Genomic DNA, 26,915 nt, shown 5'->3' on the forward strand with positions numbered 1-26,915 from the left:
AAGACTGTGGCTGTGCAGTGGCCTGAAAGCCTAGAGGAGACACATATAATGGAGGGCTCCCCTGAGCCCACGAAAGAGCTGTTGGACATCAGCAGAGTCTTTTGATTCTTTGGGGACTGAGGGAAGGGTGGAGCCTTGGGCCAAATGCTGGGTCATTTCAACTGGAACTGGGTGGCTGTGGAAGAGAGATATGGCTGCGGGAAGGAAGTCAGAGGGACAGGGCTGTGTCTCTGGTGAAGCCCGTGGCAAGAGGGGAGGGAGGGGCTCTGAGGGCGAGGTAATTTGAGAGGAGGTGGGGGAGGGGGAGCTTTGTGTACTTCAAGGAGTAGAAGGCTAGAGCAAGCGGCTGGGTGAGTTAGACAGCAGGAGGAGCCACAAACAGCGGTTGAGCTAGGGATAGGAAAAGGGAGTATGAGTGTATGAGTGTGTGTGTGTGTGCTTTAAAATTTGCATATTTTCCCCCCATGACAAAAATAGGATCGCACGCACGTGAGGTGTTTTTTTTTTTTTTTTTTTTTTTTTTTTGCACCAGCGAGCAGAAGTGACTGAAGTAAGCAGGCCAGGGCTCAGAGAGGCTCAGGGTGGCTGAAGAAATGCATTTTTACTGGCTGTAAGGCCTTCCCTGTAGAGGAGGGCCACAGCCGGCCGGAGAGCACCTGCTCCTGAGGCCCTGAACCCAGAAGATCCCGTCAAGTCTCTACAGAATGTTCCAGAAGCCTTCCTCCAGTCCCCTGGCTGGACCAGCTGCTTTGGATGAGGAGACACCCCCGGATGGATCAGGTTTTCCGTAGAGAATCACAGAGTTTGTGGGGTTCCGGAGCTTTCCCTGGCCCAGGGGCCCCAAGACGGGGTGGAACAGCCACACCTGCCTGAAGTTCTGAGGAAGAGGGCGGAAACAGACAGCGCCCCCGCCCTCACTCGCTCACCCCAAGCTTGCGATAGGCTCTGCTGGGCGCTGGGTGCCACGCAGCCTCACTTCCCAAAATCGGCTACTGTAGTTTTTAGAACCTGACATCCCTCCCTGGTAGGTCCAGGTAGCATGCCCGGGGTCAGTGTGGGCCGTGACCTTAGATTCCCCGGGTGACTGTGACAGTGCCTCTGGATGGAGCCATGGCCTCTCGTGTTCCTGCTGCTGCTGCTGCTGCTCCTGTGGCTACAGAGCTGTGTCTCAGGTGAGAGGTGGGGGCTGCTAGAAGGGAAAGACAGCTTCCTCCTGCCTGTCCTCCACTGCCTTTTCTTGCTCCGCCATCTTAACGTTTTGTGGGTTGGGGAAGGAGGTTGGGCCCACTGGCAGATCTTTACCAAAGACCAGTGAGAATGTCTCACGCTCCCTATCTGGCCCCAGGCAGACTTAGCCAAGTCTCACAAGACAGATATAGCTGTGTCTTTTATTTAATTGGCCTTTATCTTCTGGGTTTCCTTGGTTTGGAGACTAAACACTTCATTTCCTCACAGAAATGACCCATTTGGCCTTAGTCTGGCTGGTACTGGTGTGAGTCCTTGTATCCTGTCTGCACACTTTAAATTCCGTTATTTCTTGAAATGCTGACGCCACATCCGGTCCTTCTGCTCTGACCCGAAGGGAACCAATCCCCAAAGGGCTTTTCCTACTCAAGGCTAATCTGCAGGGGACTCACCCATTCCTTCTTTCTGGCTGCCAAGGCAACCACTTACCACTTCCTGTTCTGTTCTGTTCTGTTCTGGGTAGGGCTGGGAAACCCACTCCTCACCATTTGACAAAAGTGAAGGCTCAAATGAACCCAGGACCCCAAGAGGCTTCTTTCAGGTGATCTCTGCCCACCCTGCAGAGAGAAGGTTCTCAAAACACTGGGGTGGGCTGTGGTGGATTTGAGAGGCCTGTTCTGTTCTGTTTACTTGGCAAGGAAAGAAGAGACTTCAGAGCTTCAGCTATAGTGATGAGTTCTGGAGACAGGGGCAGATGCCTGGGCTTCTGGTCTTGACTGTACCTTCTCCCTCTCTCTGTCTCTTGAATTGCCCTGCCAACTCTAGCTCTATTCTTTCTGGAACAGATTGGGATTATGAAGGGCACAGAGAACATTCATACATTCATTCATATTTATTCTCTCTCTCCCTCCTTTTCACATGAGAGTGTGCGTGTGTATATGTGTGTGTGTGTGTGTGTGTGTGTGTGTGTGCAGCCCAGCCCATGCTCTTGGCCCCAGCCCATCACTGGGGTTACAGGTACATGAGTGATGGTGTCTGGCTTTTTACATGAGCCCTGGGGTTTGAACTCAGGCTCTCATGCTTAGCATGAAGCCATCTCCTCAGCCCTTTTTTTCTGTTTAGAGATGGGGTTTTGTCCTGGGCTAGCTTGAACTCATTAGGTATCTCAAATTAGTCTTAAACTCTAATCTTTCAACCTCAGTCTCCCTTGTGATGTTTTAGGCTTATGCCTCATCTCATTCTTAGATATAGACACCAGATACTCTACCTTGCATATCCAGCCAGTAGTCTGCAGGCCCCAAGCATCCTGGCAAAAGTCAAGTTCCAAAGTCAAAAGATGGATGAGCAGTGGATACTGTAGAATCCATTGGCTGGCTCATCAGTGGGAGCTTAAGCTTGTGCAGCATGGCTAATCTGTGTTAAACTGCAATATCTAAAAATTAAGCACCATGGAGAGTGCTATTTAAATAATATTCAACAGGGAACAGGGGTGTGGCCTAGCGTAGAGTGCTTGCCCAGCATGGGTGTGATTCCTCCCCCCCACGCCGCCGCCACCACTCCATTCAAAACAGGAAGTAGAGCATGAAGAAGGCAGAGAGAAAGAGGAGGAGGAAGGGTTATTATTGGGAAAAACAAACCATCATTTTCCGGGAAATGGTATCATTTCGTCACCTCAGGAGTTCGTGCTCTCGGGTTCCAGAGTTTGGTGACCTCTTTGTGTCTTCATATCTGCCTCCCTGAGGTGGGTCTGTCCTGAAATACTGGGCATCCCTGAGGACTGAAAAATATCCAGAGGAAAAGAGACTGTATCTGATGGAGGTCTGGTGCTAGGGTCGTGTTTCCTCGTTGGACTGGGGTCTCCTTCCTTCCTGCTAGAGGGTCCTGTGTTAATGCTATTTTTATAAAAATGTGTTTGTTTCTCAGTTTCTCTCTTAACCTGACTGTCACACAAATAAGTGAGACTCTATATTTATTGAATAATAAGGTTTACAGCACAGTAACTGAGCAGCTATTACTCTATTCTTAACCCTCTAGGCTAACTTGGCTTCCTCCCAGCTCACATCCCAGGGACACTTGTGCTTTGTAGCTTTCCTGCTCCAGCCTCTTCTCTCTTGCTGTCTCTTGGACCTCTCCTGTGGCTGAATCCCCTAATTTTTTCCTCTAACCCCTCCTCCCCTGGCTGTCAGGAAGTCCTTGGCTCAGTGATTGGCTGTAAGCTGCTTTATTGGCCTATCAGGGGACAATTGGGGAGCAGTGTTTATACAACAGTGAGGCAGGAGATCCTCAGAACAAGGATGGCAGCCAGATATGGGGGTTACAGAAATCAGCATTTGAATTACACAATAATCTTTTGCTTATGGTCCTGTGTTTCTCTCCCCACCTGAGGACAGGTGCCTGTGCTTCTCTGCCCTTTCTCTGAGGGCAGGGCTGTGCTCCCACCTTGGTCCAGGAATGTCAGGGCAAGTTTCAAGCTGTCCTCTTCTTCCTCCGCAGCCCTTGCTGACCAAGTCCTGTCTCCCCAGGTCCCTCCAATGAGCACCTGTACAAGAAAGTGCAGCTTCGAGAAGGGCAGTCTCTGTCTGTGCAGTGCTCTTACAAGAACCGCCGGAACCGCATGGAGGACAAGGCTTGGTGCAAGGTGAAGAGGAAGAAGTGCGAGGTCGGCTTCATCCGGAGCTGGGTGAAGGGGCCCAGCTACTTGATGCGGGATGATGCCAAGGCCAAAGTGGTCCACATCACCATGGAGGCCCTCAGAGTGCAGGACTCCGGGCGATACTGGTGTATGCGCAACACGGCTGGGAATCTCTACCCGTTGGTGGGCTTCCAGCTGGAGGTGTATCCAGGTGAGCAGACCCGCCCAGAGCCTGCCTTGGTGGCTAGTGTAATTATGGCTCTTCACTACGTACGTTTCCTGTCACCACTTTGCAAACAAGGAAAATGAGTCTTAGCAAGTTCTGTGTAGATTAAAAGCACACACCAACGTGCCCAGGCCCATGCTTGATTCAAGGCAAGCACTTTACTGACTGAGCCATGACTTCAGTCTCTTCTTTGCGAGGCAACAGTCATGGCTTTCTTTCAAAAGGCAGGACTATGAGAAGAGGCAAAGAGACCAAGGTAGATGCCTGACTGGCAAAAGCAGCGGCTTGGACAAGTGGGACTTGGGCAGTACAGGTGGGGAGGGGGGGTGTTAGATGGACTCACCTCTATGCTTTTTTTCAGACTTTCTGTGTATTTTGGAGTGAGGGCAGGATTTGCTCAAGTGGGAGATTGGAAGAGACTATGGACCCATCAGTAGCTAGATGGTAGCATTTGCCAAGTGGGGAAACTCCAAAGAGAGCTTCTTACGAGGGGAAATCAGGCGCCCTGTTTTCATGGGAAGCACTTTGCAGGATCCAGTGGCGAGGTGACCCAGGCAGCTGAAGTGTTAGTGACAGGGCAGAACTGGGATGTGCACTTGAAAGTGTCTCTATAAAGACAGTCAAGGGCACTTGAAGACCACTGCTTAGGGCTGGGTGTGAGCTAAAGACAAGAGCTCTCCTTCAGCATATTTCAGTAAAACTGTTCATCTCAAACCAAGGGGGTAGAAAAACTCTCTCATGCACAGAAAATAAGAGAGAAAAGTCAGAATGGAGATGTATAGACAGGAAAGGGTGAGGAGCCATCAAGTTCCGGGGAAAGCCACCAGTCATCTCCTGTTCCTCTCACCTGAGTCCATCTCTACCCTCCCTGGGCTGAACCAGGAAGAGCTTTATTTCTCGGTTGTGGGACCGAATCTCATTTCTTTTCTGTCTAGTTCAACCCAAGAAGCAGGTGAGGTCACTGGCTCTGGGGTCTTCATTTGGAAGGATGTGGTGCCGTCATGAAATGGACTTACTTTTTATCATCGTTTTTCCCGTCATTTCTCTTATTATTTCTGTGTGTGTGTGTTTGTGTGTATATGTCTGTCCAAGTATGTTTGTGTACGTGTGCATGTATTTACATGTGCATACAGAGGCCAGTGAACAAACTCAGGTGCCACACCCAGGTGCCACCCACTCTTTTATTTTATTTCATTTTATTTTGAATTTTCATTGAGACAGGGTCTGTCGCTGGTCTAGAACTTGCCAAGTAGGTCAGGCTACCTGGCCAGTGACCCCAGGGATCACCTGTCTCTGCCTCTCCAGCACAGGGATTGTAAGCATGCACCACCATGCTTGGGCTCCGGGGCCTCATGTTTGCATGGAAAAGCACTTTGCTGACTGAGCTTCCTCTCCAGATCTTCATTTTCTGCTTCTTAAGAATAATCTTGGGGAATTTTCAACTTTGCCAGTGTTTTCAGTTAAGAGAAAAAAAAAAAATCTCCTGCCAGTGGTGAGATGGCTCAGTGGGAAAAGACACTTGATGCCAGTTCTGATGATCTGAGTTTGATCCCTGGGACTCATATGGTAGAAGGAGAGAAATGACTCCTGAAAGGAGAGAACTGATCTCCCTACTCATGCCAGGAATGTGTGTGTCCACCCCCAAATAAATAAATATGGAAAAAAATGTAAGCCTCAGTCAATTACAATTCTAATAGAAGTCTGTGTCTCACCCGCATCAGCCAGGCTCTGTAGCTCAGGACAGCTGAGCTGAGGAAGCAGTGGCTCTCCTGCCCAGCTCCTTCACTTTTGGAGGTGGGATTGTTTCCTTTTGATCACTCTCCTGACGCTCCTTCTCCCCCACTGATGTGTTGAACAGAAATGACGGAAGACCATTAGTGGCCTGGCTTAGCTAATGGGTGTGGGGGTCCCCTCTGCTGACAGAGTTCTTTCCTGCCAATGCTTTGAAAGTCTCTGATGCGTATGTCTAAACGCGTGCTCTCCTGAGGTACCCCTTTGGAGGTTTCTCCAGGTGTCCTTACAATGGGAGTCTAGGCAAACGTTGACCTCGTCCTCCACCTCTCCCCTCACCTACACTGATGTTCAGGCTTCACTTGCTCAGAACAAGGGCTGGGCCTCCCTGAACAGTGACGGCTGGCCTCAGGAATGTGTCTTTTCTATGCCCAGTGGAGGGGCTGGAAGCCTTTCCCTGTCTTGCTCCTGCAGAGAGTCAGAACTCCTGATTGCAGTTCCTGCATGCAGACCCCAAACTTCTTGGCAGAAAGGGTTGGCATGAGCTTCTGAAGGGGCAAGGCCTGCATCTGTGTCTCAGTGCATCCCGAGGAAGGTGTTTGAATCCAGCTTATTGCAGTTTCCTCCAGAATTTGGGACCCCAGGCCCATCTCTGTCTCCATTTCTTGTTCCCTTCTGACAATTATGGGGCACTTTGGGTAGCATCATATTATAGAAATATTTCTTAAACTCTAAAAAGGGCAGCAAGATGGCTCAGTGGGTCAAAGCTCTTGTCATCAAGCCTGATGACCCAGGTTCAAACCCCAAGACCCATATGATGGAATGACACGTTGTCCTCCAACCTCTACACGCGTGCTGTGGCATGCACACTGACACACAAACACACAGTGAATGAACGGAATTTGAAGAGGGACTCTCTCTGGTGCTTGTGATTGAGGAGAGCCTGGTAAAGGACAGGGAGCGAGGAAGGAGGATGAAACCGCTCTGAAAGCAGGCCCGATAGGGGAGGCTAAAGAGATTTTTCCAATGTCTCCTCCTCTTAAGTGTCCCCTCCTTCAAGTCACTCTTGAAAGAACACACACTTGACCCTTAGAAGCCACGCCCAACGTCACAGAGGGTCAGGCTCTTGCCATTGTCCCTGACAGCTGAGGGGGCTGTGAATCCTGTTCCTTGCATGCAAGCCTCTGCCTTAATCTAATACATTTTTTTTTCCCTCTCTGGTCCCTCAGCCCTCACAACTGAGAGAAACATTCCTCCCACACATCTAACCAACACCCTCAAGAGTGGATTTGTCACAACGGGCCAAACCCCTAGTTCAGACCCTCATACCCCTTTCGCCTCTGACGTGACTGTGTTCACATCTGGACTCCTCACCTTGGCCTCAGGGACCGCTGCACCAACCCCCGTGACACACCACCATCTCACCGACGTCAGTGACACTGTTACAGAGCACGGGAGGAGCACGGAGTTCCAGCCAGTGACCTTGTCTCCTAGCAACTCAAGACCCTTCTCTGCTGATCCAGGGACCACCTCCACCGGGCACCTGATGAGCAGCCTGTCCACCACAGGGATGTGCCACCAGCTAACCCCCAGCAGGTTACCTGATGTTTTGTTGAGTGTGACCCTAGCACCTGGAGCCCCACAGATCTGAAGAGGCCACCCTCGTATCCAACCCTTCTATTGCTCCCTGGGATCTCAGGGTAGCCAGATGCCGAATAGAATTATGGGAAACAGGAAGGGCCATGATGGAAAGCGATGGGGATGAGGGTCAGGACCATGGGCACAGAGGAGAAGGGAGGGCTGGCCAGGGGGTTGGGAAATGGGAAATGGGGATGCTTTATTTGGGTTCCCTCAGACCCTGAGGTGAGGAGCAGCATTTTGGAAGTGGGACGCAGAATGCAAGTGGCGAACCGTGCTAGAGGCAGCCTCTACTGTGCACACAAGAACACCGCCCCATTTTGCTCGATGCCCACTCAAGGCCAATGGAGCGAAGGACAGTGATAGGCCAACTCCTGTTCTCAATCAGTAGGGGGCAGCAAAAAGGGCTCCAGTGACAAAGGACTGTGCAGGCCCTAGTAACACGTAAATAGGGTGCTTCTGCTACAGAAGACAAAGGGGGCAAGAGGGAACCCAGTCACTGGGGAGGCAAAAATCTTCATCTTTTCAGTCCCGAATGGGCATTTTGTAGTGTCCTTGTCTTTGCTGGCAAATGGGTGGGAGGACGACCTGGAGGAGAGGTATGGGGTGGCGATGCTCCCTTCTCCTTGGTGACATGCTTCCTGGGACTCTGACGTCTCCTTTTCTCTTCCCATGTCTAGATCCAAGGAGAAGAGGGAAGAGAGAGAGACAGACAGAGACAGAGAGACAGAGAGAAAGGCCATCTACCTGGGGTGGGGTGGGGAGTGCTGCAAGGCCGCCTGCCTGATCAGTGTTTCACGCTGCCAAAGGAAGCTGTGACCAAGGTGGAGATCATAGTGCTAACTCTTCCCCTCCGTCCTGCCTTCTCAGGTCCCAGGAGACTTACCTCACTGCGATTGTGGTGCTATTAACATTCCTTCCAGCACCCATGGTGTTGGTCGTGGTCTATGGGTTTTGGAAGAAGAGACACATGGGAAGTAAGTAGATCCAGCCCTGGTCTCCCGGGGCCAAACTCTGGGTATCTAAGGACTATGGTACTAAGTCTCTGTGTCCAGTCAAGAGGACCAGCGACATCCAGTGAGGAGGAGAGTGGCCAGGCAAAATGACCCCACATGTCCCTTAATGGGATGAAAGAATAAAGCAGAGTCCAGAGACTGTCAAAGATCACCCAGGGGTATCAGGGCTCTGAGAGCCGGGCTTGGCCCTTCTTCACTTCTCTTCTCTGTTTGTTGTAGCATACAACTTGGGCAGCAGCTCTGCTAAACCTTGGTTAGACCCTCCTGAAGGATCAGAGACACTGTGGAAGCCTGCTTGGTCTAAGATAACTCAGTGAGCTGAGAAGCCGTTTCCAGTGGACTCAGAAGGTCAGAAGAGGACTAAAGACCAGACAATGGCCCTGAGGCACAAGGACAGCAGAGCTGCCTTTCCTTCACCCAGGGCCACTGTGTCCTCAGCTTCCTTCTGTTCCCTTCAAACCCTGCTATATGTTTGGAGACAAGAGCCAGGTCCCGGGAGCCCCTTGGATGGCCAAAGTTTTCAGAGTCCTGTTCTGCTTGAGAAGGAACAGTGACTAAGACCTGGGGCCACAGAGGGGTTGGTAGATGACCAAGGCTGCATGTCTTCTGATGTTCCCTGACTGTGGCTGCTGGTCCCTTCTGTCCTGGAAGCCTACAGATAGCACCTTTCCACTTGTTTCCTGCCTGCTGGCCCCTTCAGGTCAGTGAAGGCCAGGCTCTCCCACTGAGGGACGCAAAGGCTAAATCTGGGCTTTCCCTCTCCAGTTCCCGCTCCCATGCTACACTGGTGAGCTCATGGAGGAGACTGAGGGCACAGACTAAGCCATGGGGTGTCTGTAGTCCCATCTGGAGGGCCCCTCCTCTAGAGATGGGTTGGCATGGACCAAAGAAAAGCCACTTCTGAGAGAAGACCACATGGAACTGCTCTGCTCAAAACAGTAGAGAGAACAGCACAGGGCTGGAGAATGGCAAACCAGATTCTAGGCTAGAAGTTCAGACACATGGACACACAGACATGGACAGACACATGCACACAGAGGAGTGGGAAGAAGGAGGAAGGGAAAGAGGAGGAGAGGGAGAAGGAAAAAGAGAAGAAGTAGAAGAAGAAAAAGAAGAAGAGAGAAAGAGGAGATATCTGTCTTTGGGCAGCAAAAATCCTGCTTGGATCCATCCCTCCTAGTTGAGCAACAGGGCCACTTCTCCAGGCAGGAGTGGAGACAACAGAGCTCAGGGCACTGATAGCCTACTGACTCTGCCTCATTCCTTATACAGAGCTCAGACTACGCCTTTAGTGTCTAGATCATTGGTCCAGAGTTGAGCAGGAATAGCTATGGGCTGAACTGTCTCCTTACTATGGATGCCTACTAGCTCATGGAGCCTGGAAAGACCCCTGGGGCCAAGTGCAACATTGACACCCTCAAGCCTCAGCCAGGGACCTCCTGAAGAAAAAACAAGCACCACAGGCAGGTGGGTGACGCAGCTGGGCCTTGAGGAGCACTCCAGGATGGCTTTGAAGAGAAAGGAAGGGCCAGAAGTGTAAACTTGGGGAAGAGAAGGGAGCGGGCATCTCCTCTCTGCTTCCAGAAGAGAGTGACAGGTAAGACTTGGACTCAACAACTGACAAACAAGTTCTAGAAGAATAGACACACAGACAGATCCACACAGACATGCACATCTCTGGATAACAAGCAGTCTGTGGAGAGCCAACACCACAGTGAGGAACTAGGGTAGATTAAGTCACAGCACCTCTAAGGTCCCTACCTCCGTTGTCCTTTCATTGGCCCTGACAACCCTGTTTCCTGCACAGAAGATGGAGAGGCAGTCATAAGGCATAAGGACCAATGTGCCATTGTCCCTGTGTGACCCTAACCAAGCAATGAACCCTATCTGGGCCTCAGTTTTCTCTCTCTTATGAAAGGGGACAATAATTCCTACCTCTAAAGATTGTCTGGGGGATGTGATGAAATGACATAAATACTGTGCCATCTTGCAATCATCTTGTGATTACTTCCCTGGAGTTCTTTTGTGCCCTGTTGTTCATTCAGTACTGAGGGGCATGTCAGTGTTCTTTCTGCTGCTGGTGACTAAAATGCTCTGCCCAGGGGCTTCAAAGATGGCTCGATACTTAACATGCTTATTGCTCCTGTGAGGACCCAGGTTCATTTTCCGGCATCCACATTGGGCAGCTCGTCCTGTCACTCCAGATCCAAGGTATATGATGCCCCTCTCTGGCCTCCGCAGGCACTTCACACACATGGTGCATATAAACTGTTACAGCTACACACAAATACACACAAAACATATTTTTAAAATCTTTAAAAACAACAACAAAAACCAACCACTCTGACCAAAAGCAACCTATGGAGGAAAGGGTTTATTTGGCCAATGCTTCCGGGTCACAAGCCATCTTTGAAGGAAATCAGGACACAAACTCAAGCAGTGACTGGAGCAGAGGCCATGGAGGAGTGCTGTCTGCTGGCTTGCTTGCTTGCTTGCTTTCAGGACCCTGCTTAGCTGGCTTTCTTATACAGCTCAGGACCACTTGCCCAGGGGATGGTGTCCCCCATGGTGGACTGGACCCTTCTATAGCAACTAACAACCAAGACAATGCCCCAGAGACATGTCCCCAGTCTGCTCAGGGTTATCCTTCAACTGAGCCTGCCTTCTCTAGGCTGTGTCAAGTCGACAGTTAAAGCTGAATGTCAACCTCCTTGATCTTATCTTGTCTCCTCCTCTTCTATCCTCACCACATGGATGGTGTGACTGTGTGATGGGTAGTGAGTTTCTTTGAAAAAACACAGAAATATTGTAAGATTGTGCCTTCATTTTAACCCCAGGTGTGGGGATGTGGGGCTGCTTCGGATTGTCCAAAGCACCTGACTATGACTTGGCTCATGTTCTAGCAGAGGTGTGGTTTTTCCGGCTGCAGATAGTTTCTGCGATTATGTGATGTCTGAAATTCTGGGGACTTTTCAGAGGGTACATAAATACTAAGGTCCTGAGAAGAGAAGTCATTGTTGTTGGTTGTTGGGTTTTTGTTGGTGGTTGTGGTGGTGTTTTTTTTTTCTCTTTCTTTTCCTTCCTTCCTTCCTTCCTTCCTTCCTTCCTTCCTTCCTTCCTTCCTTCCTTCTTTCCTTTCCTTCTTTCTTTCTTTCTTTCTTTCTTTCTTTCTTTCTTTCTTTCTTTCTTTTTTTGTGTCTTTTTTGAGACATGGTTTCTCTGTGTAGCCTTGGCTGTCCTGGATTTGCTTTATAGACCAGGCTGTCCTTGAACTCAGAGCCATCCACCAGCCTCTGCTTCCCAGAGTGCTGGGATCACAGGCATGCACCATTTCACTTGGTGGTGGTTGTTGGTCTCAGTTTGTTAAGTAGCCGTGTGCAAAGAAGAAACAACAAGAAGAAATTACATATTCTGATGGCAAAGGTCAAACTTGCCCCAAGGGACTTGGCACCTGTAATCAGCAGGAAATAGTCTAACAATAAGGTTACCCCCTTTCCGACCCCGTACTTTATTCAGGATCTCTTTCTGTCTCTCTCTCTCTCCCCTCTATCCTTCTTTCTCTTTCATCTAGTGTTAGGGGGTGAACAGGGAGGATAAATGAGGTGAAAGAGAAAAAGAAAGGAGAACCCACAATGTAGCAAAGTCCAGCTACACTGATGGTGGCTGGATCATTTACTTTTCAGTTTCTACGATAAAGCATTATGGTTAGGAGCTGTGGCTAATCCAAGCCTTTCCCTGAGGCCCTGAAGTATGGAGAAGGAATGCGTTTCTTGTCTGACACCAAGAACACCCTTGAAAAAGCCAGGAATAGTCTTGGGACAGGACCTTGGGGAAGCTATGATTCCAACCCTGAGAGCCAACTCTCCCCCAACCATACACAGGGAGCTGTGGTTACCAATCCCAAGGCCAGTATGTGCTCAGTCTGTGACGGTTGAGAGATGCTGTGGACTGCTGTGCAGCGCTGCTTATCTTCCTGCTGGCTTTATCCCATTGTATGACAGCTTTCTCCCGACTCTGCCTCATTTCCCCTCTGCAAACCGTATAAAAACTGCTCTTCTTGTCGATAAATTTGCTTGGCATAAGACATCGGCTTCTGTGAGACCTCCTGATCCCAGCTTTCCTGTCTTTTTCATTTTTCTCTTTCCTGGCCCACTGTCTCAGGAACCTGCACTGAAGCCTGTTGGTCCAGGTCACAGTGTGACCAAAGCAACTTATAAAAGAAAAGGGTTTATTTAGGCTTACCGTTTTAAGGGGGTAAGACTCCAGTGACAGAGTAGCCTGGCAGCAGGCAGCTGGCAGCAGGCAGCAGGTAGCAGGCAGGAGGAGCATGCTCCGAACACACATTTTGGTAGACAAGCAGGAAGCAGACAGAGGAAACTCATGGTAGGGTTCCTGTGGCATAGTTCCTCCAGCAAAGCCACAAATCCAAATATGTTCCAAACAGCCCTAACAACTGGGTACCAAATGCTCAAATGCCTGAGCCTATGGGGGACATCTCATCCAGACCACTGCAGTGGCCTCTTTAGTGAGACCTTTTTTGTGAGTAGTTAAGATACACCGTAGGGCAATGGTATGAAATCAAGGCCTGAGTTCAAATCCTCAGGGCAGCCTTTTGTGTCAGTGTGACTGCAATGAGTCACTGTCCCTCTCTGATACTGTGTCCTCTTAAGAACAGGAGGATGGAGAAAGCTCAAGTCCCTGTATACCATCTTCAAGGCAAGGACATGTGCCTGTCAATTGCACGAGCACAACTCAGTATCTAGAGGGGCAGGGCAGGCAGGAAAAGGAAGTCAGCCAGCTCTGGCCTCAGTCTGATAGCAACCGAGGGAAGAAAAAGCATTGTGCAATTCTGTTCCCATTAGACCCTCACACAGGATCAGATACTAATGGGGCAGGAGGCAGGACTAGCTTGAGCCCTTCAGGGAGGGGAGCCTTGGAGATCCTGCGAGCTCAGGATGCTCAGGCTTCATGGGGGTGTTTGCTCTATATAGCCCAGAGCAGGGGCGATGTCTGCAGGAGGTCCTAGCGATGTGGGTGCAGAGACTGCACAGGCTAGACCTTGGGAAGGCTGCCCCAAAAGGAGCTGTGTGGACAGAGGAGGCTAAGGACCACCCCCAACTGGAGGGTGCTTAGAGGTCTTCAGTGAAAAAGAGGTTAGATAGGAGAGCGTGAGAGGGATTCCCCACTTGTGTGTGCAGATGAGGGGTTTCTGTAAGCCAGCAATGCATGAGAGCTGTTCAGTCTCTCCCCATGTGAGAATTCCATGGTAGGGACACTGGGAACTGAGGAGTTGCTGTAGACACCCATTTCCTTTCCTCAATGCCGGTGGCCTGCATGGCTTCTCTTTTCTCAAACCCCAGGCCAGTCTCCTCCTCCTTCCTTTCCTTCTTGAGCTCCAGAGGACCCAGAACCAAAGTAGGGCAAGGGCTGGGAGGGGCAGAGCCACCAGGAGAACCAGCCAGTCCTTGGAGAGGAAACAGCCCCCTCAGCTACAGGCTGTAGGGACTGAACACCCCTGCACAGGCTCTCTGTTTGGCCAGAAGGGGCAGGTGAACTAACCCTGTGGCCACAGCTGTGCATCCTCCCATAGAGGTTTACAAAGTGGCTGCAGAATGCATGCCTCGCTCTGCTTGCAGGGATGGGTGCTGCCAGGTCTGCCGTGAGCATCCTTGGACTTCCTGTTCCATGTGGCAGTGGTGAGAAGTCACCTCAGTACTCCTGTCAGCTGCTGAGCATCACTTGACCAAGTCCCCACTTCCCCCCCCAGACACCCTGCCTTGCCACAGACATCCAAAGGCTTAGCACCCCTTTGCCAACTTGATCCAGGCTTACCCTGTCTCTCTTACCTCCTCACAAGCTGCCTGTGCTTCCTCAGAGCCTGTAGTACTGCGACTCCTCGGGCCCTTTCTTCCCCAGAGCCTTCCCAAGTCCCAGACCAACCTGGATCAGCCCTTGTTCCCTACATCCTACCTGCTACACCACATTTTTCATTTAGAGAGATTCCCATTCTTACAGGTTTTTAAATTTTTAATTTTGTTGTTGATTTGAAGACAGGGTCTCATGTAGTTAATTTTGTGGTTGATTTGGGGGCAGGGTCTCATGTAGATAATTTTATTGTTGATTTGAGGGCAGGGTCTCATGTAGATAATTTTATTGTTGATTTGGGGGCAGGGTCTCATGTAGCCCTGGCTGAACTTGCTGTGTAGCTAAGGATGAACTTGATCTCCACATGCCCCTGCCCCTATTTTCTAAGTTCTAGGGTTACAGTCATGCACCCCCATGCCTGGTTTTCTCCTGTTAAGTATGAGCAGCCTGTAGCTACTGATTTTTCACAGCTCACAGAATGGCAGTTATATTTACTTACTAAGTTTTTCACACAGGGAGAAGTCAGAGGACAGCTTTTGAGAGTCGGTTCTCTCCTTCCACCATGTGGGTCATGGGGTCAAACTCAGGTTCTCAGTCTTGGCAGCAAGTATCCTTACCTGCTGGGTCATCTTGCTGTGTGGTGACACTTATTTCAAAATGGGTTTGATGAATGCAGTCTTTCATGAAATGCTTAGCAGTGAGTGTGGCTTTGGGTACAGGGTGGTAACATGGGACCTGGGGTGCCCCTTTCTTTTCTCTCCTTCTAAATCCTTTCTTCAAACCCAATTTTGCTGTTCCCCACCCTAACCAGAACCCCTCCCCCATTGCTCTTTCATTTCTGAGAATAAATGTCCCTCTCCTTTCTTCTCCTTCCCTCTAGTCCACATGGAAGTTTCTAGTTCCCACCTGGGCTAGTCGGCAAGGCTCTGACCCTGAGGGCAAAGTGGGCTTAGAGCTCTAGCCAGGGCCCCAAAGGGCCTCTGGGTCTGTCATGTCACCTCCCTTCAGTGGGTGCCATACTTGGGTAGAGAACAAAACCTTTAAGCTAAAGAGGAAGTGGGAAGTTGAGAGCGGGTGTAAGGGAAATGCGCATGCTCTTACTTCACCATGGTTTCCTCTTGGGCTTTCTCAGCTCTCCTCACCCCTGGCCTTATGAGACAGGAGATTACAGAGTCTCTGAGAGCCTTCCTCTAGTGTAGTTCAGGGGTCTCGATTCAAAGCCTGTAGCTGGAGGATCCTCAGCCACACGGGCCTTGCTCAGCTTTCCTCTTGTCCACAGAGGTCTCTGCCTTCCTCCGCAATCCATGCAGGACTGGACTGGCTGCAGCAGCTGCCTGAATCCTACCCAGAGCTGCCTCCTCTCTTCAGAGCATCCCTAGCCTCTTCCTTTTTACTCCCCATCCCATTTCAAGAAGAGGACCCATGGCCTGGCAAGCCACATCCCTGCTATTCTGCTTCTTGCTGGTGCTTCTGGCCCCAGGTGAGGACAGGGTCAAGGATGGAGGGAAGGAAGCAGGTTGAGGAAAGGGAAGGGGGTGGGGGCCTGCAGGAGTGGGGCTCTGTGATTGGAAAGGCAGAATACGTGGGGGGTTGTGGCCAGCGGCTGGCTCTAGGCCAATCCTGGGCCACAAAGAGGGTCACTCTCTGAGAGGGGAACCCATCTCCTCGTCCTGCTGTGGAGGCTGGGGGCTCTCTGACATGAAGAATGTATTCCCAGGTTCCTGGGCACAGGACAGAGAGGTCCTTCAAAGAATGGAGGGCCAGACTGTTTTTGTGACATGCCAGTATGGTTCCAGCCAACGATGGAAGGAGAAAGTCTGGTGTCAGAAAACATCAGCAGAAACTTGTAAAATCCTAGTGTCAAGTGTGAACACAGGGGCTGCAGGACTACGATACACCATCCAGGACCATCCTGAGTCTCACTTCTTCACTGTCAAAATGACTGCGCTCAAGCGGAGTGACTCAGGCACCTATTACTGTGCGATCGCTGAAAATCGCAGAACTGACTCTACTTTCGTGCGGATCACTACTCTCAGAGCCATCCGCCTGTCGGTGGCAAAAGGTGAGCTTCCCCCTCCATGTGCCTCTCAGCCTTCCTCAGTCACCTGGCTGCAGAGCTGGAGAGGACTCTAGAAACTGCTTCCTCCAGCAGAGGTCCTCAGCCTGTGGGCCACAGAACCCTGCGGATCAGATGTTTACCTTACGATTCAGAACAGCAGCAAAATTGCAGCTATGGAGTATTAACAAAGTAATTTTATGGTTGGGGTCACCACAACCCGGGGAACTGTATAAAGGGTCACAGCACCGGGAAAGGTTGAGAACCAGTGCTCTAGCAGCTGAAAACTGGGGCAGAGAAGAGAGGCCCCTCCCCTGAGACCACAGGCTGGTTAAAAGCTCAGCCCACCCTAGCACCCAGGCTTGCTGGCCACTGGATGGTTCTTACTGGCTTCTCTGAACACTTTTGCTGCTGTTGCTAACAGAAATCTTCCATTTATTTCTTAAATATGTATTTAACTATAATTGCATGCTATAATGCCAATGCTTAGAGTGCATGCATAGGTCAGAGGGCAGCTTTTGGGACTTGATTTTCTCTCTCTCCACCATGTGGCCTGAATGAGGCCATCAGGCTTGGCAGCAAGAAACTTATCAGCTGAGCTATCCCCCAGTTCCATTCATTTGGAAGAATCTTAAAAGTTCTCCCAAGCTGTCACAGCCTTCCATTTCTGAACATCCCTGGCCTGTAATCCCATCAGAAACCTTCTCTCCAGGGGAGTGGGCTCCGGCACACAGAGAGCTCACAGCAAACGGAGGGGGCACTGAGAGGTGTGGACTGGGAGGGGAGAGCTAGACAGCGAGGCGGACTTGATGCTTAGTGGAGAAGGCTGGGAGATGTGGGTCCTCTTCACGGATCTGCCCTTGGCAAGCCTCTGAGCTCTGGGATGGTGGTCCAGAGGCCTCTGGTGACGATCTTGTGTCTCCTGTATATTTCATGCTGAAGACTGCGGTGACCTAAAACTTTCTGAATTTGAACTTGATGTTAATATGCTCATAATCTGAAAGGCCTGTCCCAGCACTTCCCCGCTGTAGAGCATGCCCAGCCCTCTGTTTCAATGGGTGCCTGGAGGTTATTTTTCTGAAAGCTTTCGCCCAGGCACATTCTATGTAGGAGACACAACAGGTGTTGACTCTCCTTCATGTTCAAACATGGTGGACACAGGACTGGGGTGGGGGTGACCCAAAGAGTAAAATGTTTGCCATGTGTGTGATGATTAATCTTAGCTGCCAGTGTGGCAGGCCCTAGACTCAGCAGGGAGACAAGGCTCTGGCCACATCTGTGAGAGCTCATCTTGGCTTGAGCTGGGAAGTCCCACTCTGAAAGTTGGTGGCACCATTCCCTAAGCTTGGGGTCCTGGACTCAATGAAGAGGGGAGTGTGAGCTGAGTGTGCTTACTGCTCCTTGACAGTGGATGCGCTGCAACCGGCCCTTCAAGCTCCCGTAGCCTTGACTTCCTCGCTACGGACAGACAGTATCCTGAACTGTGCATTCTTTTTCTCACAAGTTGCTTTGGACAGAGTGTTTTGTCACAGTAATGAAAAAGGCATCTGAGACGCTGTGCAAGTATGAGGACCCCAGCTCTAGTCCCCAGAGACACGTTAAAGAAAAGGCTGGACACGGAGGCACTTGGCTTGTAATGCCTGCACCAGGGAGATGAAGACAGGAGGACAGCTGAAATTATCTTTTAGCATGCATGCACATTCATACATATGCCCCTGCACACACACACATGCAATTACAAAGACACACATTTTCAAAAGAACATCAGGGGCTAGTCAGATGACAAGCAAGGGGTGCTTGCTGTTGTTACAGAGGAATGAGTTTCCCAGGACCCTCATCAGGTGGCTCATAGCAGCTTTTAACTCCAGGTCCCGAGCTCTGACACCTCTGGTCTCCATGGGCTCTGAACTCACATGAACATTTCACCCCGACCATCACCACATACACGTAGTTAAAAATAACAGAAATCATAAAATGAAATAACGCAGGAGACAGGAGTGGCCCTGGAACATGTGAGACCTCACTTGCAGCCACGTGCACGGAGGCTTTTCTCAGGAAGTGCCTCTAGCCCCATTCCCCGCTGAACACCGCCCTTCCGTGCCGGGTGGACGGGTGCTGCTGAGCCCTCTCCTGCTGGCTCCAGGGCCCTGTGTGGGCTCCTCCTCTTCCAGGGCTGGAGAGTCGGGGGTTGAGGGGGGGAAAAGATAGATGTAGTACTCAGTGTAGTCTCTTAAAGCTACAGTCGCACCCACAACCTCCCGGGTGACAACCTCCCGGATGACAACCTCCCGGATGACAACCTCCCGGATGACAACCACCCTGGCCTCTACCGACAGCCCTGACACTGACAGGTACAACCTGCTCCCTGGCCTGTCCTCTTAGTCTTGTGTTTCCTCCCACTCTCCCAACTATAGGACCCCAACTGTCACTCTGACAGATACCAACTCTCGCAGGATGGATGGAGTCAGACGGCCACTTCTGATCATTTTATATAGGCTCAGTTTTTCTCATCTGCAAATTGAGATCACAATAATATTCCCACATGTATGTGTGTATGTATGTATCTATCTATCATCTACATATCTGTGATCTATTTATATCTATCTACCATATATCTATCATCTATTTAGCATATATTTATATCATCTATCATCTACCTATCTACAATTTATTCATCTGTACATATATTTACCATCTATCATCTATCTGTCTATCTATCTATCTATCTATCTATCTATCTATCTATCTATCTATCTACCATCTATTTATCTTTTATGCTGCAGACTGTACCCGAGGCCTCACATTTTCTGGGCAGGAGTTCAATGACTGTGCTGCAGTCTCAGCCTTCTGCTTTTCACTTTGAGATTGTGATCTCACTAAGAAACTCAAGCTGGTCTTTGATCCACTCTATCACACAAGCTGACCTTGAACTTTTGGTCCTCCTGCTTCTGCCTCCTGAGTATCTCGGACCGTGGGCCTGTGCCTCCAGCCCAGGCTCTTGGCCTTTGCAGCTGGCTAATTCTTTGTCCCAGGAGGCTGTTCTGTGCCTTTCAAGATGTCTTTGACCTTTCATGGGCAGTAGCACAAGTGTTGTTCTGAACACACATGTGGCCACTGAAAATGTCACCAGATGTTACTGGCTGGGTCATGAAGAACACGGCTACCCTCCATTCAGTCGCACCGTCTCCTGGAGTACAGTGAGGGTGGACTGGGGTGTGGATAGCAAGGATCCCCACTTGCCTACTCTTTCCCTCTTGGGACAGGCAACATGCGACGGCATTGCTGTCTTTACCTCCACCCCTCTTCCAGCCCTCTCTTGTTCTTCGGCATTGTGGTTCTCCTCCTCCCTGGGGGGCTGTTGGCCACCAGCTCACGAAGGCAGGCGGAACAGAAGGTGAGACACAGGGCTTGGAAGGCCATGAGCACGACAGAGAATGAACCACTTCAGGGAGATAGTTCAACTTTGATTCGGGAGAACAAAGGCTATCTACCCATTGGGGAGTAGATGGGAGGTTCCCAGGATAGGTGAACATAACTGGGTAGAACTAGGCCCTTCAAGGATGCTTGGTTTGCATTAAACAGCATGCCCCTATCATACGGATGGGAACACAGAACCTAATTATCCTATAGGCGCAGGGAGGGGAGAGCTAGCAGGAAGCTGTATCAAAGGCCATATATCAAGTGTGGTCGGCGGCATTATGTCTAAAGACACTCTCCAGATGAAGTCAGGCAGAGAGTAGGAGGCCCTGCTGGGGAGAGGGATTCCACTCTCTAGCACCGAGCTCAGAATGGCTATCTGCCTGGGAGGACTGCAACCTCAAACAGCAGGGACCTTCCAACAGGCAGGAGCAGGGCTGTGGTCAGCGAGCTGTGTTGAGTGTGCAGTTCCCGATCTCATGGACTGGAACCTTTGATGCCTGCTAATGGGCTCCCAGGCCCCAGGCCCTAGGCCCTTGGCCTCTGCCATCTACTTCTCTCTGAACCCAGCATCCCTGAAGACAGTGGACCCCAGGCTCTTGCAGGCCACTACTTGTCTAAAAATTAAACCAGACACCAGCTGAGCTGAGATGTCCCCGGATGTGCTTCCCCGTTCTCTATGGCCTTGCCACTCAGACCCCAATCCTAGAGGCTGCTACAGGTGTATTCTTATCTACCTCCGAGTCCCTCTTTTGACACAAAGTAGGACATACTGGAATGCACTTAGCTGGCAGGGCTGTTTGTCAAGTTCTCTGGTTCTCCTGGGAGCTGACTGCGTCTCACAGAGAAGGGCTGACGTAAAGCTTCAAGACAGAGACAAAGACACCTGAATGAAGGAGGCTAGAGCTGGCGTCCCAAACAAAGTTAAAGGACAGGAGAGAGGAACAGGAAAGGGAACAATGGCTGGTGACATCATCAACATTACCCTGTTATGGAGACCGCAGGGCCTGTGAGGCAGGTCTACTGCATACGAAAGCGGTCCCTTGCCCAGCTGAGCAGGGTACCTCAGAAGAGGCTGGGTAGGGGAAGGACCTGTGGGAATTGCAGGCGTGAGGAAGGAAGGTTTTCCCGCAGGACGTGTGTTGGATTCTGACTTTCCTCACCTGGCTAATCCTTGTTCCAAAGCTTTCTAGGTAACGGGATGGGGAAGGCCATCATTGCTGGAGTGGCTGTGGCCATCCTGCTACTGCTCGGACTTGTCGTCCTTGTGGTCCTGTACCTCAGGAAATCCCGAGGACCAGCCCAGAAAGGTAAGCCCATGTTGTTTGTTTTGCTTGAAAGGCCAGGTGCCCAAGTGGCTTTCTTCCACTTTACAAGGTGGCAGCCCTGGTGACCAGGTGCCTAGGGAAGTGTTGGGGGTGGGGTGGACACTGGGGGTGAGTGGGGATGACACACATTGGTTCCACTCAGCTTACCTCCAGGCACCCCAACTCCCCACCTATTTGCTGAAGACAAGGAGTGCTAGGATTCTGGATCGTACTTTTTTCATCTTAATTTTTCTATTGTTTTATTTCTTGAGTACGGGTGTTTTGCTTGCACGTATTTCTAGGGACCCTGTGCATGTGTGCCTGGTACTTATTGGATCCCCTGGCAACTCTGGAACTAGAGTTAAAGATTTTGAGCCTCCATGTGGCTGCGAGGGATCAAACCTGGGTTATCTCGAAGAACAAGCAGTGGCAGTGCTCTGAACCACTGGTCCACCTCTCCGGCCCGCACTTCTTTTTTCAACTTTATGAGTAGGGACTTATTAATAAGTTTATATAGATCTTGAAATGTATCTTGCTATCATTTTTAAATTTTGTTTTTCTCAATATGAAGGAAGTGCAGAGATGTATGTAGGTCAAAAATCACCAAGTAGCAAATATGTAAAATGAATGAGTCGAAAGATTTAATGTATAACATGAAGATGATGGGTGAGACTAATATACCATACCTTATACTTTTGACAAGCAAGTAGCTTGTAACTGCTCTTGCCAAGAAGGGATATGGGTGGCTTGTTAGTTTTGAATTGTCAGCTCAACATATCTAGACTCACCCCGGAAGAGAGTCTTAATGAAGAATGCACCAGGTCGGGTTAGTCTGTGAGCGTGTCTGCAGGGGTGGGAGGGTATTATGATTGTCAGCTGATGTAGGTAGACCTAGCCAATGTAGGCGGAACCATTCTCCAGGCAGGGGCTTGGGGACAGTAGGAGAGAGCACACAAGCAGGATGTGTTATTCTCTTTGCTCTTGGCCGTGGATGCGGTGTGTCTAGCTGCTGGAGTTCTTGCTTCAGCTTCTCAAAGTGACGGACCGTAACTTGCAGTTGTGAGCACATGAACCCTGTCCTTTCCTGTGTTGACTTATTTCGGTCAGGGCGTTTGTCATAGCAACAGGAATAAAACCAGACCGAAGGGTAATTACGAGAGGACAGACCTACCCTTTTGCTCTACTCTGCTAACCATTTTACTATAGATATTCAACATTATGCAACATGTGATGTATATTTCATATACACATTTTAAAGTATACACACTATTTAGTATTTAGTACTATTTGGTAGTACTAAAGAGGGAACTCATGCCCCTGGCATGTTAAATACACATTCACCCACTGAGCCTCCACAGCAGAGACAGGGGTATGGGGTTCTGGCTCAGTTGGTAAAGCGCTCACTGTGGAAACATGAGGACCTGAACTCGATCTCCAGCACCTGTTTAGAAATCAGGGCGCACACTTGTGATCCTACCATTGGGAAGTTGGAGTCAGGTGGATCCTTGAGCCTCATCGAATCGGCAAGCCCCAGGTCCCAAAGAGAGACACTGTCTCTCTGTCTCAGAAAACAAGGTGGACAGTTCCTGAGGAACAAGACGAGGTCGTTCTCTGTCTTCTAGACACACGTGAACACCTGAACACACATGCACACATGCCTCCACACACACATACACACTTACAGCCCCCAAAAGCGAATGTGGCACAAGGGGAAAGAACATTTTTCTTCGGGTTCTTCAACGACATTTTAATGTTTAAACTTCTAAGGTTTTAGCATTAGTCCTAAGAACTCTGCAGCCTTCAGAGGACTTGTGCATTCTTTCTTGCTTTGTTTTGGCCTCTGTGTCTTAAGTATTTATTCTCCACATGCCTTCCAGATAGTTCTGTGAACAAGATTAGAATGCGTTTGAGTGGATCAGAATGCTCCTGGAGCTTGTGAATATCATTTTTTTTTCAAGCTCTAAAAGAAAAAAAAATAAATAATAAAATAAAATAAAAAAATAAAAAATCCTTAGGGAAGAGAGAATTTTAAAATTCTATAAGCTTATTTTCTAAATGTTATGCAATCAGTTTAGTGGGGGTCACTGTTGACATTTTTGGAAAACAACATAGAAACAGCAAAATGCCCGGACTCTGAAAACTCTGAATGAGTTTTCATTTAGGAGTATGCGTGAGGGTGCATACAGGTGTGAGTGTGGGAGGGCGTGTTCACAGGAAAGGCTATGTTTCACACTGAGGGCTTTTGATATTACAAACTAGAAATCCAACCTCTTACTACATATAACCCCACCGGTGAAGAGATTATACTTAAATCTGGTGTTTAAATATGGAATTTACAGGTAGTCACCTGAAACTGATCACGAAGTTGACTGGGTTTATATTAAACACAGGCAACCAGGATATCTGGCTTCTTAGAATCTCTGGACAGTAGTTGGTGCTGGGTATTTGGGAGCTCCCTTGGCAGAAACTATTCTGTTGCCCAAGTGCTGGCCTCTCTTCCATCAGGGTTCCTTTGCCCAAGCTGTTATTGCCATAGAAAGTGGGTGAAGTGGCACAGGGCAAGTCCCTCCGCTAACTTTGCTTGTTTCCTCACAGTTGAGAATGAATGTCACCATATCTATGAAGACTTACCGGGACAGAAGGAGACAACTGTAAGTAGGAAACACTCTCCTCCAGGACCTAGGGAACCCTAGCTTCTGGTGTATATCTGCTGTTGTGAACTTGGGCCTGCATTTGGTTTCTATTTACTCTAAATGGTGACACATACTCATGACTGCTTGTGTCATCATGACCCGTTTGTATTCCCCTTTTATGCAATGTTTTTTCCTCGTGTTCCCCAACTCAAACTAGAGAGAGAGAGAGAGAGACATGATAGACAGAGAGAGAAGAGAGACAGAGAGATAGAGCAGAGAGAAAGAGAGAGGGAGGGAGAGAGAGATTGGCAGAACCAACTCCTGGCCTTCAGCTCCATAGGAGACAGCTTTTCCTGTGCCTTATGTCGCCAGACCTCCTACAGACTAGCTGCCATTGGCCCAGTCAGTGTAGAAAAACTGTGATTAACCATGGTTCTCTAAGTCCTCCTGAGGACCGGGTGGTTTGGGTTGTTCTGTCAGACCCGAGACACTGGTACTGAAGACCCACAGAATTAGGGGGCTCCAAGGTCATCTAACCCAGCCCTCTGTATGATGCTAGAACTGATTCCATGAAATGCATCCCTAGCAAAGCCCTTTCTAACTCAGCCCTAGTCAAGCTTGAATGTGCGTAAGATGCACGTGGAGAACTCCATAAAAAGTTTCTTGAAGGGTGCGGTGGCACCGGCTGGTAATCCCAGCATTTACGAGGCTGAGGCAGAATGGTCTCCAATTTCAAGCCAGCCTGGGCAACAAGATGAGAGCCAGTCTCAAAAGCACAAGGCCTGGGGACTGTAGCTCAATGGTACAGTCTTTGTCATGCATGTGCAAAACCCTGCATCCCATCCTTAACCATGAAAAACATGCAAATTAATGCGTTCTTAGCCCCCACCCACTGGGCCTTTGCTCTCATGGATCTGGAGTCAAGCACAGGAGCCTGGGGAGGTCAGTGCTTCTCAGCTCAGTGACAGGAAAGGCAACTTTCCAGCCACCCCTTCCCAGAGGATCTACAGGCCCGATGTCACATCCCGTATCTTTTTATTTATTCATTTTTAATATTTATTTATTTATTTGGGGGTTTTGAGACAGGATCTGTGTACCAGTCCTGACTGTCCTGCAACTTGCTTTGCAGACCAGGCTGGCCTCAGGCTCACAGAAATCTGCCTACCTCTGCCTCCTGAGTGCTGGGATTAAAGGTGTGTGCCACCACACCTAGCCTCATATATTTTTAAGAGAAGATTTATTTATTTTTATTTTATGTGCATGAGTGTCTTGTCTACATGTATGTATGTGCACCAAGGGTATGCAGTGACTGAGGTGGCTAGAAAAGGGAGTCAAATCCTCTGGAACTAGAGTTAACAGACTCCTACGTGGGTGCCAGGAGCTGAACCCAGGTCCCCTGAAAGAGTAGTCCATGCTCTCAACCAGCTAGGAATCACTCCAGTCCGTGTTCTACATCTTAAACTCTGTCCCTGTCCCCCCACCCAGTCCTGGCTCCTCACAGGGCATTGAGCACTCGGGTTGTTTTTCTTTCAGCAAACACCTGTTTCCTTCGACTCTCAGGACCAGCAGATCCTCTCCAATGAAGACACCAGGAGCATCTTGTATGCATCTCTCATCCACCTAAACCATACAAGCCCTCAGGATTCCAACAATGGCAACACCCAACCCTACCCGAAGCCCTCGCCTGAACCCCTTCTGTCTGTGGAGTATGCCAGCATCTCTAGAAACAGACTCTTGTCTTCCAAGTCAGCTGCGCTAGAGGTGGAGACCAGAAGCTGAGGGCTGGATTCGCAGGGCATGGAGCATAACGCTAGTGTTCCAGCGGAGGGGCAACTGCCTCCAGCCAAGATGGCCTCAGATGGTTGGAGCCACGCTTTCTTCAAGGGAGGTTACTGAAAGTGCAATGGAGAGGACCGATGAACCCTGTTCTCTCCCCTCTGGGGGCCTAGGACCGATGCTGCTAGGATGCAGTCTACGTAGAAGGGACGTGGGCCAGTGCCTCTGAATGGTCCTTGCCTCCCTTCCTTTTGTGGCCGTCACTTCCTTCCTTCCCCACTGGCTTTTGAAACCCAGGCAGATTGCATAAGTCGACTGGGGAGTTCTGCCCACCACCACCCCGCTCCTCCCCACACCAACTGGCTCTGTTTCTATCTAAACTCTGGTGACCTTGCCGGGAAGCGTGCTAAGATGTGGGCAGTGCCTGTCACTGACCTGTCTTCTGCATTTCCAACCACAACAAAACTGGGGAGCTTTTTTTTTTTTTAACCATATCCAACCACACACACATCTATCAGAACACATCTGGGCTCCTCTGCCTTCGAGGGGTCCATTTACTCTGCCACCTGTTGTCTAACTGTACCATTTAAGAGCCACCTTCAAGGATCCTAGCACCCCAGCCCGAGGCTCTTCTTGCCTATGGATCATCCTAAGGGTTGATCTCCTCGTGATCTGTCAAGACCGAAAAGATTTCCTCAGACTGGAGCTCCTAGAGCTGACTAACCTGTATTCGCTGGACCAGTATTGATGGATACTTGGGACTCTACACTCAAGCTTGAGGATAGAGAGACAGAGTCTGGGATGTGGTCAGGAACACTTACAAAGTGCCTCGTGCCTCTGTATGCATGAAGAGCCCAACCATCCCTATTTACATACATTCCTCCATTTTGCAGCCAGAGATATACTGAGTCACAGAGAGCCTGGGTTCCACAGATAATAAATGGTAGATTGCAGATGCTCTTGTTCTTTCCATTGTGCCTCTGGTTCCTGCTCCCTCAAGGATCTCTTTGTGTAGGTATTGGGAGGGAGACATGCCAAAAAAAAAAAATAGCAATCACAATCATGGCTTAGCTGCAGGAGCAAGACCTTCGTGACCGACACCTCAAGGCGCAGTGGCAGAGCTTGCTCTGCTGAAAGGTCTGAGGTGAGCAATTCCACAGAAGACAGCTTGAGTTCGTCCTTCCTGCTCTCCACACCTGCTATCACTGAAGGCCTGGAGGCCTTTCCAGAGCTGCACCCTCGGGAGGGTGGGCTCACCTTGCCTTACCTCAGCACGCAAGCACCCTGTGCCAGGGTTGTTTGAGGAGAAAAGAGACATCTTGGTTTCACTTCCTGTTTCTGTGGTGAAGCACCCTGAAAAAGGAAGCAAAGGGTTAGTTGGAGCGCATGTTCCTGGAAGGCCCAGCAGCAGGAACTGGAGGCAGCCCACCGTG

General features: G+C 49.8%; 1 protein-coding gene, 1 long non-coding RNA gene and 1 pseudogene across 7 annotated transcripts in view; 2 read left to right on the forward strand and 1 right to left on the reverse strand.

Annotated features, from left to right (window-relative positions):
- Positions 1-15,687, forward strand: Treml2 (triggering receptor expressed on myeloid cells like 2). 6 transcript variants are annotated; one of them, XM_021637287.2, is made up of 6 exons: positions 7-1,172; positions 3,708-4,028; positions 7,004-7,370; positions 8,283-8,389; positions 8,648-8,776; positions 15,573-15,687. In XM_021637287.2, exons 1-5 carry the CDS (start codon positions 1,103-1,105, stop codon positions 8,743-8,745), a joined length of 963 nt encoding a protein of 320 aa, XP_021492962.1. In that variant the 5' UTR covers positions 7-1,102; the 3' UTR covers positions 8,746-8,776; positions 15,573-15,687. The 6 variants fall into 6 exon arrangements, with proteins under 6 accessions (XP_021492963.1, XP_060225589.1, XP_021492962.1 ...); XM_021637288.2 differs by lacking the exon at positions 8,648-8,776 and having other exon boundaries at positions 1-1,172; positions 15,573-15,659; XM_060369606.1 differs by lacking the exon at positions 15,573-15,687 and having other exon boundaries at positions 2-1,172; positions 7,160-7,370; positions 8,648-11,897.
- LOC110548733 (natural cytotoxicity triggering receptor 2-like) lies at positions 15,294-26,435 on the forward strand (annotated as a pseudogene).
- The window catches only part of LOC132648374 (uncharacterized), a 19,419-nt gene continuing 15,196 nt past the window's right edge, over positions 22,693-26,915 (reverse strand). Inside the window, exons 2-3 of the long non-coding RNA XR_009586779.1 lie at positions 26,750-26,835; positions 22,693-22,956 (exon numbers count right to left, since the gene is read on the reverse strand). This is a non-coding gene — a long non-coding RNA (uncharacterized LOC132648374). The remainder of the gene's footprint in view (positions 22,957-26,749; positions 26,836-26,915) is intronic.

Source organism: Meriones unguiculatus, chromosome 16, assembly GCF_030254825.1.
Source record: "Meriones unguiculatus strain TT.TT164.6M chromosome 16, Bangor_MerUng_6.1, whole genome shotgun sequence".
Classification (NCBI taxonomy): Eukaryota; Metazoa; Chordata; class Mammalia; order Rodentia; family Muridae; genus Meriones; species Meriones unguiculatus.